Source organism: Daucus carota, chromosome 3 (assembly GCF_001625215.2).
Source record: "Daucus carota subsp. sativus chromosome 3, DH1 v3.0, whole genome shotgun sequence".
Lineage (NCBI taxonomy): Eukaryota > Viridiplantae > Streptophyta > Magnoliopsida > Apiales > Apiaceae > Daucus > Daucus carota.
In genome coordinates, this window is record NC_030383.2 from 7,504,362 (window position 1) to 7,519,489 (window position 15,128).

Below are 15,128 nucleotides of genomic sequence, written 5' to 3' on the forward strand. Positions count from 1 at the left end.
ACTTTCAAGCTGCTATATTCCATAAAAAATTTGAAACAAAATCAGATTGTGAAAATTGCTTCTAATATATCCGAAACTAAAAAAGATAGTTCTAATTTTTGATATTTTTCATCCGAAAATTTCAGAAAATTAGAAAAATTGAACGGAGCAATGTGAGATGCCACCTACACGCCCCTAGCTTCTCCTTTATATAAGTATATATATTGATGATTGATTGATTGATGATTAATGATTTTTCTTTCAAAAATACCAAAATTATAATTTTTTTCTTCAAAGGTACGGGTAACCATTTTCAACTTCAATTGCAATTACTGACAAATGCTCCATTTAATATTATTCTTTCATACAACAATAATAATTTTTTGTTTAAAAATAGATGAAAAATTATTTAATAGTACATATTTTTGAAACATGTTGTTTCTATTTATTTTTTTAAGAAAAAACTGTCATAAACCTCATCACAAAAAACTCGTTAAAATTATTATTTTTCCTATTATAAATCAAATCACATAAATATAAAAAATATTTACCAAATAATAATATGATTCCACCTCCTTTTGTTTACGGGCTTTTTTTTTCCTCGAGTAAAGACCCTTAGGGTCGTTTGGTTCATGGGTTTTTGGAATTAAGTATGGGGTTTGTCTATTCCAAACTCATACATGATGTTTGGTTGGGAAAAACAGAATCTGAAACTCATACCTTAAACCTCCAAGGTATGAGTTTTTGATACCCAAACGGGGAGGTGAGTATGAGATGGACGTATGAGATGCATTTATTGTTTATTTCTTATTGTTTCTATTTAAGTAATGAAATATTAATATTTGATACAAAATTAAATCAATGATGCAAAAATATATGACAATAATAATTTTATTAATATTTTTAATAAATTAATAACTTATTTTTTACAAAAATTATATATATTGATTCCGGCACTCAACCAAACACATGATATCAGATATGATACCTCAAACCCATACTAGCTTAAGCCGATTCCCCGTTCCAACCCAATACCACTCCTCCAGCCAAACAACCCCTAGTTCTTTTTTCTAATCCAACGGTAATCCCCTGGATCCAGCGGCCCATAATGAATCCCAAATTCCAGCCGAAAAACATCGAATTGACTATAAAATCACAAAACCCTAAACCCTATTCTCTCTCTTTCTCTCCTGCAAGCTCAAGCCCACTTTCACTGCCACATTCTTCGCTTGCAGCTACAGCAGGAGATCACTCATCCCCTTATTATACATACGACCTCTGTATCTATCACCATGCCTTCTTTTCCTCTCTCCGAAAATCTCTCCCCCGAGAAAAAAGAGAAGAAGATGAAGAAACTAAAGGAATCAGTTAATCTCGACTCTTCGATCGAGAAGAAGGTCAAGAAGGAGAAAAAGAAGAGAGCTTTATCTGATTCCGACGACTTTACGGCGATTGATTCGGAGAAGAAGAGTAAGAAGAAGGAGAAGAAGCGAAAGTTATCGGAAGACGAAGACGAGAGGAGCGAGACGAGCTCGGAGCGCGGCGAGCCGGTGAATTTGAAGGAGAAGAAGAGTAAGAAGGCTAAGTTGATGGAGGAAGCGGAGGAAGAGGAGGAGAATCCGAATGCGGTGTCGAATTTCAGGATTTCGGAGCCGTTGAGGAATAAGTTGAAGTCTAAGGGGATTGAGGCGTTGTTTCCGATACAGGCGATGACGTTTAATATTATTCTTGAGGGTTCTGATTTGGTTGGGAGGGCTCGGACTGGTCAGGTAATCATTGGTTTGTTTTGTGATGAATTACTAGTGCGTATTTTTTGATAAATGCATTTACTCGTTGTTATAACTTTGTTCCAATAGAAATTAAAGTGTTGAATACCTAGGCATGGTTATATTACATTTAAGTTTTAAGAAGTTGGTTATTCTTAAAATTATTCTTTAGTAGTGCTTAAACCCAAAATGTCTAGGAGCCATTAAGAACACAATATACGGAAATGCCTATTGCATGACTGCACCATATGAACATCGTGCAGGGATTTAATATAACAAGCAATAATCTCCTATCTGCTAGATTGCCAAAAGGCTGCTAGTTGCTACTAAGGTCTATTAACTTAAGTATTTTGGTGTGGAGCCTTTATGATTCTATATTATATATTTTTGATTGTTCTATTTGGTCTTGTATTAATTTTACTGAAAAGCTGTCTGTTTTTGTGTTTTTTGATTTTGCAGGGTAAAACCTTAGCATTTGTGTTACCCATATTAGAGTCCTTGACAAATGGAGCATTTAAAGGATCACGAAAGACTGGTTATGGGAGGGCACCAAGTGTTCTTGTGCTATTGCCTACCAGGGAGCTGGCAACACAGGTATTGTGCAAGAATCCATTTCAGAGAACTTCTCCCAGACAGAAAATTTGAATATCTGTAATCTGAGTTTTTAGTTTGACAGTTTGCTTTAAATGGTAGGTGGCTGCGGATTTTGAAACCTATGGAGGGTCTTTGGGGTTGAATTCATGCTGTTTGTATGGGGGTGCTCCCTACCAGCCTCAGCATACGCAGCTGATTAGAGGGGTTGATATAGTTGTGGGAACGCCGGGTCGTATCAAGGTATCTTTTTACTGAACCATTAGAGCTTTCTGGAGAGTTTGCATATAAAGTAGGTATCAGTTTATGGGACTCTGTAATCTTGAAACTTATTGCCTTTCTGTCGAAATTTTGTTTTAGGATCACTTAGAAAGAGGAAATCTTGATTTTAGCTCTTTGAAGTTCCGTGTTCTTGATGAAGCTGATGAAATGCTTAAGATGGGTTTTGTTGATGATGTTGAACTTATATTAGGTAATATGATGTACTTATTCAAGCGTTTCGGCCAATTTTTACAATTTCTTAAATTATATTGTGAGCTGATTAATAAATTGATTATATATGTGTGTGTGTGTGTGTGGGTGACTGTGTGTGTATAACAAAAACTACCTGAGAACACCCTCAGACGTGGGACCATTTTCTCATTATTGGTACATGATATCTGTTAAGATATATTTGATTCTGTGCTCTAGGAAGTTAGAATACAATGGCATAGATGGGATGTCTTCGTGGTCATTTCTATTATAATAGCGTATGATGTTTCTAACTCTTCTTTACACTATGAAGGTAAAGTAGAAGATGCAAGCAAAGTTCAAACTCTATTATTCAGCGCAACCTTGCCTATTTGGGTGAAGCAGGTTCATTTCCCAACTGATAAGTTATTTCAAAAAATTTAGCCAAGTATAGAGCCTCATCTTTTATAATTGAAGTGCTATGTATTTCCTTAAGAGCAAGTCCAATAGGTGTGCTAAATCAAGTCTTAAATCCAAAAATAGGGAATATGGGATAAAATTGCACTCCAACACTATGTTAGTGATGTGCTAAATCACTAGCACAAGCCTCCCCTTCCCTATTTTTAGAATATGCTAGCCACTTCTAAACTATTTTTATCATTAAAATATTCATTTCCCTCTCTCCTCCACATCATTTCCCTCTCTCTTTTTTCCTCTTTTCCTCTTTTTTAATATTATTATAATAATAGGGAATGGATATAGGGAGTACTATTGGAGCTCATGTGCTAAATCACTAAGACATATTATTTTATAATATTTTTAGGGAACCTTTTAGCATAGTGTTGGACTTGCTCTAAGGACCCTCCTATGCTTAGAGCTGACATTTTCATGTGTTAATGTTAGATTGCTGCCAGGTTTCTGAAGCCAGATAAGAAAACCGCCGATCTTGTTGGTAATGAGAGAATGAAGGCTAGTACAAATGTCAGACATATTGTTATTCCCTGCTCTAGTTCGGCAAGAGCACAGCTCATTCCAGATATTATTCGCTGTTATAGCAGGTTAATATTTCGGATCATGGAACTTGTGCACGAATAATGGCACATCTCTCATTTTCTTATGTCCTGGTATCTTCTATTTCAGTGGAGGACGTTCAATAATTTTTACCGAGACCAAAGATTCTGCTTCTCAGTTAGCTGGTATATTGCCTGGAGCACGTGCTTTGCATGGGGATATACAACAGGCCACACGCGAGGTATGCGATATTTTTTTGTGCAAAGTTTTTTGTGGACTTGCGGTCAATTTACTATGTTCATTGTGATAGTTCTTGATACTTTATTTTGTGTCTCTTTGTTATGTTACTTTGGACAGTAAAGACATCATGTTTTTGGATAACAATTATAGTTCTTGACCAGAACCGAAGGCCCTCTATCTCCTACGATAAACTTCTCATCTAATTCTCTCTCCAAGGAATAAAACTTCATCTATATTTTTATCAAATATCAACTCCAGCATATAGCTTCGCAATCGTCTCATTTGACTACCACAACTAGTTTTGTATTATATACATTTGACTAATAGTTTAATATGATATCTATAATAATTAACAGTTCAAATATAATTTTAAATCTATTCAAGTGCACAAGGACATATTCAAATGTTAATTTGGAGATGCTTTAAATAAGATAGGTCCTCAAATGTGCATGTTGCCAATACTGTAATAAATTCAGGGGAAGAGGGAGCTAATAAAAAAAGGTATAATAATCTTGAGTTTTTTTTTTAATTAACTTATTTAAGCAGCTCTCAGTTATGTTAGGACTAAGCATTGATTGAGAATGTTTTCTTTAAGGTATTATACTTAATTGAAGAATTACATTGCATCTTTACTAGGCTATATGATTAGTTTGTGATGTCAGGAACTAAATAATAATCCTATCATCTATATATATTTTCAGTTCTGAGGTAATTTTTCGAAGCAAGTTTAACGTTCATGTATCTTGGTTCTAATTTTATGTTAATATACATGAATCTGATGAGAATTCAAGTAATTGTAGACTTGTAGTGATACCATATTAATGTTTTTTCTACTAAATCCATTATGAAAGTTCATTCCTGTAAAATTCTCAGAAATATGAAAACCTTCGCTTTAAATGATGAATGGTATTTTTAGGTTACACTTTCTGGATTTAGATCAGGCAAATTTATGACGTTGGTGGCAACAAATGTGGCAGCACGGGGACTCGATATCAATGACGTGCAGTTGATCATTCAGGTTTGTCATCGCTCTCTCTCTTCCCCTCCCCTTCCCTGGTTATATTCGTTGTATGTGATTTATGGTGTCCTCCCTATGCTCTAGTGTGAACCTCCACGTGATGTAGAAGCATATATTCATCGATCTGGACGGACAGGGAGAGCAGGTGAATTTTTGTTGTGTGATATTGGAACATGTTTCTTTCCTTTACCAAATTCTTTTTTGTGTTTTATTACTAGTGTTCATTTTATACAGGAAAATCTGGTGTTGCTGTTATGCTTTATGATCCAAGAAGGTCAAACTTTTCTAGGATAGAGAGAGAATCCGGTGTAAAGTTCGAACATATGGCTGCTCCTCAGCCAGCTGATATTGCTAAAGCTGCTGGCTTAGAAGCTGTAGAAACAATCAATGAAATTTCTGATAAGTATGTATTTATATAGTATATGCCTTCTATCAATGAGTCGCAGTTCTCCTTTTGGCTCTCAATTAAATCAATTATACAAAAATTGCTGCAGTGTAATTCCGATCTTTAAGTCTGCCGCCGAGGAGCTAATGAGTACTTCTGGACTGACACCAGTAGAACTGCTGGCAAAGGCACTTGCCAAAACCACTGTGAGTTCTGTTTTTGATTATATATACTAGATATTCTAAAACTGTGACACGAGTTCAATAGCTGTGTTGACTTGTTTGGTACAGGGATATACTGAGATTAAGAGTAGGTCACTCCTTACTTCTATGGAGAACTTCACCACATTACTTCTTGAGGCTGGAAGACCCATTTACACGCCATCGTGAGTGTCTTTCTACATATTCATTGCACTTTCTGATTTATATCATATCATATGTAATACCTTAAATGAAACTGTATGCAATTCTACATAACAACAGTAATCATGGTTTACTTGTGTTAATGATATCTTTTAGTTTATTATTAAATTATTAAATATATCTATTGCTTTAGATTTTTTAGTACACACAAAGGGATGAGGATTCGAGTCTATGCCTCTTGCCATTTGGAATTAATGAGGAGGAGCTTTGCTACTAGCTGTCAATTAATCCTAAAAAATAGGGGGTTTAGTTTTCTTAACTATTGATAGTCTATTGACTTCCGTAAAATATGATTTCACCAATTTTTCTGTGATTGATACATTCACGGGATTAACTTTTGATCATGTAATCAGTTATTGGTTTGACCGTTAATCAATTGGGTTGTGTTAAAGGCATCACGTACTCAACATGATATTTGTTTTGATATTTGGGTTGCGTTGATGCTTTTAAGGCAGCCTTGTGATAGTGTATTGTATTTGCCTTTGCCACCTGAGTTCTGTTGATTGATGATTTTTGGATCTTGAATTTGTACCCTGTAGCACATACCTAGAAAATATCTTTTTCTTGTTTGACTGAAAGTTTGTGCTGTCCCAAGTGTACTTGGAATGTGTCATGTTTTATGGGGTGACAGACTTTAAAGGATGGGAAGTGCAGTACCTTTGTTCATTGATCATATACTATCTTTGTTCTTCTGATCGTGTTCTCAAGATGGAATCTATTGTGTGCCTCTTATCTCTATGAAGAATGCTTATTTTTATTGTTTGCCTGTTGTATACATGGTTAATCTGGTATGATGTCCTTCAGTAACTTGGATTATTCAGCTAATGTCTGGCTACGTGAAAGCATATATTGGCTACAGTAATGAACTTTTGTACCTAAAAACTAAATGTCCCTTGTTTGATGCTCCAGTGTTGCTTTTAGTATCTTGAGGAGGTTTTTACCAGAAGAGAAAGTTGAAACTGTCAAGGGTCTTGCTCTTACAGCTGATGGGAGGGGAGCTGTATTTGATGTGTCTGCAGCAGATTTGGATACATTTCTTTCTGGTACGTCGCTGATATTGCCCATTGTCAAAATCTCTAGATATCATTATGTGTTTTCAGTTTAAAGCAGGTACACCCAAATGAATTTGGAACTATAGAACTGTTGCATCATCTACATCTCTAAACCTTACTCAGTCTATAACTTATCCTATATATTTTGAATGGTTTCAGGTCAGGAAAATGCAGCTGGTGTGAGTTTAACGGTGGTAACAGAATTGCCAGAGTTGCAAGAGAAGGAGCAATCCAGAGGGGGAAGATTTGGAGGTGGTGGTCGTGGTGGTAGGTTTTCTGGGGGAAGAGGTGGTGGGTTTAATGATCGAAGAAATGACAGATTTTCAGGAGGGAGAGGTGGTGGTAGAAACAGATGGTGAAGATATATGTTCTAGTCGGACAAATACCAGGGTTATGGTTAAAGTTAGTCATGCAGTAGGGGCATACAATTTTTTGATAATGATGAAATTTATTGCAAGCAATTTCTCAGAGACAGAATACTTCTTAATAAACTTGTTTTCTATTTTTAAGTTGTGAGCAATTTTGAACCTAAATACTAAAGAGAGCTCTATCTCTGTTTTATGTTATGTAGTTCTTTTTTTTTTTCTCTTTGTCAGAATTTATGTTCGATAGTTGATTTCACTAGAATTACTTTGGTTATATATATATGTACCTTATATCTTTCTGAAGCATATTTGAGCATAAATTGTGCGAACAATGTTTTATAACAGAAGAGTGCCTGAATCTGGCTTGAAGCTCATCAGAAGCTACAGCTCTGTTTAGTGCAATAGTACTGTACATTTGATTAAGCTGAAGGCTTTTGGGTGCTTGAATGAATTTTGCCATTCAATTGGTTGCCTAATCTAAAACTCGTGTTTATTATCTGGGGGCGGCATGTAGAAGATTACTTATAGATTAAATTTATATGCATTAAAAAAAAAGTATTCGGCCATTTTAAAAATGAGTATAAAACTTGCTATACATGCAAGGACAAGTTAAGTTTCATATCCTTCAACTTTTTGTAACTCTAAAATCACACAAACTGCTAGTGTTTTAAATCCCATAAGTATTTAAATGACATCACCCAATGGATGCACAGAAAAAGAGTGCTGAAAATTGATAATAGGATATCAGAATGAAAAGAAATGAAGTTCAAATATATTGTTCACCCTCTAGTAGAGCAACAAAAAACATTCCTAGCTCGTATTTGATTACAAAATAATATTTTCTTCTGACAGATGGCTCGTATTGTCTTTAAAATAAGACATGCATAATTTTCGAGAAACTAAACAAATTCTTTCAACTTTGATAACATAGAATCCTCCACATAAATTATCTCAACAGAGGAAACAAAAAACAGAAATAAATAGATGTAGCCATCTCAGGAAAGCAAATATAACAATACTAATAACATGACATGAGTACCAGAATCAGTGCTGGTCCCCTAAATTATCTTCGTGAGCGTTCCAGTCAACTTGTTTGGATCCTGTGACCGAAACCAAGCTCTCATTATACTTTATAATTCGACCATGAATAGAAATCGAAACAGGGGCATTTCTGGCCTCTTTCGTGTGTGGGTTATACAAAAGACAGTTGTCATCTTGAGTATATAGCACGAAATCACCACTGTTGAAGCAGCCATAAACACGAGGATATGGATAATCTACATCAATACTGAGCATTAAAGTCCACGATGCCTCAACTTTACCACCATGAAGGCATGCCTCATCATCCAGCGTCCACAAGCTAAATGTGTAATTCAGCTCACTCTTCTGAGAGGTAATGACAGCAATAGTACCGTTGAAATCACCAAAGCAAGCGTCAAGACATTTAGTAAGAGGTAACTTAAGACCAATGGTAAACACCTCGGTGTTTAAATTAAAAGCCATCATACCATAATATCCCAAGCAACACAAGAAACCATTCACAGAAACATCAAACTCATCTTCCTCTGGAAAATCTCCCGGGACATTATAATAATGCTTCCCACCCTCCGATAAATCAGGCTTTACCTTCTGCCAGACATTAGTATTTGCAGAATAGACCTCAGCTGCCCTCGGGTCAGCACTCAAGAAAGACACAATCCTAACAACCTTATAATCATCGGCTACGGGATCGAAACCAAATCCTAACGCCACCGACATAATTTCGCCCCGTAAACTATGAGGGGGGATGAGTTTGGATTGTTTAGTAGCAGGATTCCAAAGATAGATACATGGATTATTATTTATGGGGCCATTAGCTACGGCAACACAAACAAGGCCATTACAAGAAGCAACAATGTCGAACTGGGGATCAAAAGAGAAATCACCTCGTGAAAAAGGATGGCCGAGTGGGGTCCGCGTTTGAGGAGAATCGAGATGGAGCAGAGACCTGGAGTAATCATCTTCTGCTTTGACGATGAGGATTTGATCAGCTCCTGGTTTGGATTGACTGTGCTTCAATTGAGACTTGGTGAAATTAGGGTTTGAAATTAGGGATAACCAGGGCTTGCACACTGATTTGCAACGGAGTAATGATTTCACGGGAAGTCTGACAAGAATCTCAGTAAGGAGATCATCGGAGATCATATCACCGGTCGTCGGAGTAGACATGAGTAGCTAGGATTTGAACGAAATGTTAGGGTTTTGAATGAGTAGCTAGTGCTTTCTATGACAATCCGGAGAATTAAGGTTTCAGTTAGGTAACATATGAATCCCAAGTATCGATGTTTTTAATTTTTGGGAAAACATACTTTCGCCGTTTTATTTTAATATTTCAATAAAATATAATTCTGTAATATTTTTTTGAAATTTTCATTTTTAAATAAAATTTTAAATATCAAATTTTTATTTAAGAAAACAATCAAAAAAAATTATAAAACTATACTTACAAAAATCTTAAAAAAAGTGTCAAAAAAACGTATATATTTTATTGGCATGAAGGAAGTACAAATTAGTGTTTAGAACATGATCTTAAGTGATGTAATGTTATTTCAATCAATATTTTGAAAATTCAGGTAACGATAAATCTATTTAAAATATATATTAAATATATTTTTGTGAACTAATAAAAAGAAGAAACGTTCTAATGCGATATATGTGACTATCTCTCGAGAACATGTTATATGCAATGTTTCAATATAATATCGAGATTATTTTGAGTGTGATATTTAAGTCATTGAATATGATATTTAGTATTTTATTATCGAAATTATAATATAGATGTCTTTTCTTTTATATTAGTCGAAGAAAAGCTGCTGTGTTGGAGTGGTTACCGAAACTTCAAATACTATATTGTTATGTTATTTTTATTAAATTTAATAAAATTTATTCTAAATATCACACACACATATATAACTTTACCTATTATATAAAAAATTGTTATAAAAGTATTTAAAATTTCTTTTATTTTCAAAATTTAAAACTCATGGAAGCAACTAACTAATGGCATGGAACCACAAGTGTGGTTTCAGTTTCAGTCTTTCAGACATGGAACCACAGGCCAGACAGTAGTCTTGACATGGCTGATTCGGAGCTACCATAAGTTGATATTATAATCCTATTCATAAGCCTCATCATTCTTGCCACCTTATATACGAGTCCTATAGTTTTGCGCTATCAACACAAATCAATCTGAGCCAAAATTTACTTGTGTCAACCCATGAACCCAACTCCTCGACTAGAGCACTGTCTCCCAGTCAACTTGTTGGGATCCTGTGATTCACGAATAGTAATCAGGACTGGCGTAATTCTGGCCTCTTTCTTGTGTGAGTTATACAAAAGAGAAATGTCATCTTCAGTATATAACACAAACTCACCACCGTTGAAGAAGCCAAGCCATCAACACGTACGGGCACTTGAACAACACGGATTATCCACATCAAAACTGAGCCTTAGAGTCCACGATGCCTTGAGGACTTTACCACACCACATAGGCATGCCTCATCATCCAGCATCCACAAACTAGGAAAGTATGATTCCGCTCATTCAAGTCACTGAAACAAGCATCAAAACACCTAGCACAATGCCTTAATCTACCACCACGTGTTATACACTTTATCTGTTGAGGACTGTACAAGATTGGCAGAGAACTAAAACAAACACATATAGAATAATCATCTCCTGCTTTAACGATGAGAGTTTGATTAGCTCCTGGAGTTGTAATGGTGTGATTATATAACAAAAGGAAATATAAGATAATAGGGGAGAAAAAAACTTTTTATAATAAAAATTGTCAATACCAGATTATAAATAATCTTAAGAGCAATGTGCATGCTATATAAGAACTGAAATTGGTCCTGGTCAAGTCAATAGGAATCCTTCTACTAACCAGTATCAAAACCAAATTAGTTACCATACTAGTATTAGGGAAGAAATAAAAAATTATGTTAATCTTGGCTATCTTCGTTACAAGTATGCCACCTCCCCAATGGACCAAGTCTAAAAGAAATTACTTTTTTTAATTTCCTAAGTTATGTAATTGCTTCATTTTTACGGACAAACATGCGCAAATGCCTCGCCATTGTGATGAAGATCATAACCACGTGAATATGAAAGCAGATAGTGTCACCAGAAGCAGCTGATAGTTCGAATTTGACCTTTCATTGATGATTGATGCTGAGGACTTCTGTGGCCTGAAATTTGATAATACAAAACCAGAAAGATTATTTCTAAATTAATAACTTGAATAAGATATAAAGACAGAAAAACCAATGTAACATCGTACTTCTGCAATCGTGAAAGAGCACCACAGAAGAGAGCATTATTAGGGACAGGGAATTCTGTTTTGTTGCTAGGATCAGCTTCGTGATTAATAACTCTCATATATGTCTCTTGCCCTAAATACCATCTGTCCAGGTTCTCAGCTCTAAGGTTCCACACTCCAACATTGTCTAGAGATACTAGAATTGCTGTCCATCCTCCGGGAAGTACCTTTGCGCCAAAATACAAAATTCACGTTTGTTATAGAAAAATAAAATAGTCCACGTTTGTTAAGTAATTATTGGAAGAAAAGATAAACTTGAGAAAACATACTAGCAAGGAAACATAGTTTAACACTAGGCACCAGTTTTAAGAGCATAGTATAAAAAAGCAGGTAATACAAGTAATTTATAATGAAACCTGTGTGGTGGAGCGAGCTATAGCATCCCACTTATTATAGGAGCCCCGGTTATTTTCAGTCCATTCTCCATAAGCCATCCTATATTCACACGTATTTTCAAGATTAATACTTCACAGAAGTTCCAAATGTAGATATTTGCACAAATAAAAAAAAAACATACCCAACTACAAAAAAGGAATAGCCGTCCATGTGAAAGCTCTGAACTACTGTATCATTGTTCTGCAATACAATTTCGATAAATCCTTTGTATGTAGCGTTGATGACAGAGCTGTCCGATCGAAGTGGTCTGTTGAGTGGTCGACTGGGGAAGTCGAGCTTGTAATCCCCCTTAATATTGTACTTGTCTGCTAGCCTAATGGGTGTATCAGGATTAATGAATGAAATACCATTTAGAGTAGCTCTGAGTTTCCCATCAATCATCACCGGGGGAACACTTTTTAAGACAATTGTATCAGTCACTGGTATTTGACCATAGTGGAAAGACCCCTGTGGGTTAGGGCGAGCACCACTCGCTGAGACATTTTGCCTGAGCAACAGGATAATTCAACACAATAATAAATGAAAAAGGTACAAACCATTCAAATGATGGAAGACATTCACTTCAGGATCACTGAATTTACATTCATATTGTAAGGTGTTAAGACAGTGTGACCATCAATTCTTAGCTTGCAAAAATAGTTAGAATAATCATTCCTATATATCAACTCTTGACAAAACTGCTCTGACAAATTTAACCCTAATTTCAATGTTTACCATCATAAGTGCTCAATTTCCAACATTCTAAAACACATATATCCAACAGTTAACAAATTGAGTAAATGATCTTGATACATGTATACATGATGTACATAAACATTATATGCACAGATATCTACATATGTGCTCATACAATATGTGATATCAAGTTAAGACAGGAAAGTATCTACTGTCAGCAATTGTCGCTAACAAGTAGAAAATTTGATGTATACAATGAACTGGAAGTGTCTAATTAAAAAAATTATGACTGATAACAAACCTGATTGATATTGCTTCGTTCACCACGTACGATTTATCATAAAAATCATTTGGAGGGTCAGGAAGAGAACCGATTGCCTTTCCTTTAGAATTTGAATAATGCAAGATTGCAACGCCAGTAACTCTCTGCCAAACTGTTTGATTTACAAACCTAGGACTCGCAACAATGTAGTAATCACTGCTTGCATTCTGATCCATGGTAACCAGAAAAGAATAAGATTGTCCAACATGGATATCTAAGCTAGTAAAGTTATTTTGTTGTGTATAGTATCCCTCGGTCTCTGCCAATAGCAATTTGTGGTTCTGAATACGGAAGTTCAGACATGTTGAGACACCAACATTATGCACATGAATTCGGTAGGTTTTACCTACAGCACAAGACAGCAAAGTCATTTTAAACCATGGAGTCCTAAAATGAAGTCAACAGACAGAAATATTATCAGATACAAGTTTTTGCTGGCTCATGGATATACTTGAAGGGACAATGACCTTAAACTTAAAATATAATGCTTGCAGTGTTACATACAAGATTAATACGGCCTTATCATTACCTGGATCAACACTAATTGTTTCATAATTAATGCCATCAGGTACACTTGCATTATACTGATAAGGTCCCTTGCCATTAATCAGGACTCCATCTGGCATCCCGAGGTCCTTCCCCATGTCAAGAGCTGTCCTCAAGGCCTATTTTGGAAGAATAAATTTTAAGCATATACAAAATGAGAACATAGACAATAAAAACATTTGAATTAACAGCAATTTCTAACCGTGTGGTTTTTAGTATACCAATCACCGATTGAAATGACTATATCTCCGTCAGGCATTTTGTATGGCAATGAGATAACTTTCCGATTGGTAATAATAAAAGAACCAAATCCACCCGCCGCTCTTTGAAAGTTAAGCGATGGGAAGTAGAAGAAGCTTCCAATCTGATCCTTGACCTGGAAATTATAGGTCCAGTTCCACGTGGGCGGAATGGGACAGTTGGTGCCAAGAACCCCATCTTGCCAAGAAGTACGACGCATTTGAACCCCAGGCCTAACACCAAACCAGTATACTCAAAACACTCAAAATAAATTCCCAAAACAACGTAAAAATATAAAGGCAACACAGGTACACAACTTACCATGTCACAAGGGCGTTTTCATCCAGTTTGTTTCTCACATTCACAAAGACATTTTCATTAGTGGTTACATTAATAGTAGGACCTGGAAAATTCCCATTAACCGCTATGACCTGCACCAATCGTAAAGAATTACCAAGTTAAACCAAAGCATTATACTATTTCACCCAAATCATCTCCTTGACAAATCCAGATTATTTGTACAATCTTAACAACTTGGAGCAATACTTCATATCAACAACAATTAGTATATGCAGTACTACATATATCAAAACAGTGGAATTACTGACTGAACCGAACCAATACACTATCACTTGGGGGCCAATCCGTTAACAAACGACAATTATTCGATATTCGACATAATCAAAATTGCAAAAACTATTTTACAAGCTCAAATAAAAGAAAAACACACACTTGACCACAAAAATCTAAAACCCGCGTTTGTATCTGAACTACATTCAAACAAGAAACAATTATTTCTACGTTTTCTGACGCTAAAACTGTTGTTCATAGAGCACGAAAAGTGACCTGTTGGGGGACACCGAGAGGAGAAGCGGTGATATAAGACAGTTCCAAATCAAAATATTTGGAAGCATCATCTGTAAAACAAAGTCCAAACATGTAACAAACGAGAAAAATAATACACAACAGCCCATTTGATCCTGCGATCGCCATTGATGATTAGTTGAGAATTCAGACACACTGAGAAGATTTTGTGGGGTTTGGCTTGTCAGGTGGTAAACTGAACAGCCTATGACTACCTGTTGAATCCTAAGTACTTGTTGTCTTTTTCTCTACTTTTTAATGGTTAATTACCGTGTATAACCATTCTTTCGAAAAAAAATTAAATAAATTGCCATGAATGTCCGCGTACGGTTTCGAAATAAATATCTCCAATATCACGACCATCTTAGCTGTCCCCAATTATATTTTTACCAAATTTATATATTTTCCGTATTTACTCCCCAGCTTGTTATGTAATGCCAACGTAA

The 15,128-nt window shown here is 35.6% G+C and overlaps 3 protein-coding genes across 3 annotated transcripts; 1 reads left to right on the forward strand and 2 right to left on the reverse strand.

Moving 5' to 3' along the window:
- Positions 1-1,072: 1,072 nt before the first annotated feature.
- LOC108214484 (DEAD-box ATP-dependent RNA helicase 7) lies at positions 1,073-7,480 on the forward strand. Its single transcript, XM_017386493.2, has 14 exons — positions 1,073-1,748; positions 2,205-2,339; positions 2,439-2,579; positions 2,697-2,808; positions 3,121-3,191; positions 3,690-3,844; positions 3,927-4,038; positions 4,954-5,055; positions 5,140-5,200; positions 5,290-5,458; positions 5,550-5,646; positions 5,731-5,825; positions 6,772-6,905; positions 7,074-7,480. Exons 1-14 carry the CDS (start codon positions 1,272-1,274, stop codon positions 7,271-7,273), a joined length of 2,061 nt encoding a protein of 686 aa, XP_017241982.1. The 5' UTR covers positions 1,073-1,271; the 3' UTR covers positions 7,274-7,480.
- A 687-nt stretch (positions 7,481-8,167) lies between these two features.
- On the reverse strand, positions 8,168-9,577 carry LOC108211736 (putative F-box protein At3g16210). The gene has a single exon (XM_017383413.2). It carries the CDS (start codon positions 9,485-9,487, stop codon positions 8,324-8,326), a length of 1,164 nt encoding a protein of 387 aa, XP_017238902.1. The 5' UTR covers positions 9,488-9,577; the 3' UTR covers positions 8,168-8,323.
- A 1,554-nt stretch (positions 9,578-11,131) lies between these two features.
- On the reverse strand, positions 11,132-14,906 carry LOC108213290 (monocopper oxidase-like protein SKU5). Its single transcript, XM_017385069.2, has 9 exons — positions 14,665-14,906; positions 14,140-14,249; positions 13,781-14,051; positions 13,562-13,697; positions 13,012-13,378; positions 12,157-12,522; positions 11,996-12,074; positions 11,601-11,806; positions 11,132-11,508 (listed from the first exon to the last, which is right to left on the reverse strand). The coding sequence occupies exons 1-9, from the start codon at positions 14,809-14,811 to the stop codon at positions 11,409-11,411; spliced, it is 1,782 nt and encodes a 593-aa protein (XP_017240558.1). The 5' UTR covers positions 14,812-14,906; the 3' UTR covers positions 11,132-11,408.
- Between the last annotated feature and the right edge of the window lie 222 nt (positions 14,907-15,128).

Bases quoted from the DNA above. Each gene is read 5' to 3' on its own strand.
- LOC108214484 (XM_017386493.2), top strand. From the start codon at position 1,272: ATGCCTTCTTTTCCTCTCTCCGAAAATCTCTCCCCCGAGAAAAAAGAG. The intron at 3,845-3,926 runs GTTAATATTTCG...CTTCTATTTCAG, and splicing joins ATTATTCGCTGTTATAGCAG to TGGAGGACGTTCAATAATTT. The intron at 5,201-5,289 runs GTGAATTTTTGT...CATTTTATACAG, and splicing joins TGGACGGACAGGGAGAGCAG to GAAAATCTGGTGTTGCTGTT.
- LOC108211736 (XM_017383413.2), bottom strand. From the start codon at position 9,487: ATGTCTACTCCGACGACCGGTGATATGATCTCCGATGATCTCCTTACT.
- LOC108213290 (XM_017385069.2), bottom strand. From the start codon at position 14,811: ATGGCGATCGCAGGATCAAATGGGCTGTTGTGTATTATTTTTCTCGTT. The intron at 14,052-14,139 runs GTAAGTTGTGTA...GTTTGGTGTTAG, and splicing joins GAAAACGCCCTTGTGACATG to GCCTGGGGTTCAAATGCGTC. The intron at 11,807-11,995 runs GTTTCATTATAA...TTTGGCGCAAAG, and splicing joins TAGCTCGCTCCACCACACAG to GTACTTCCCGGAGGATGGAC.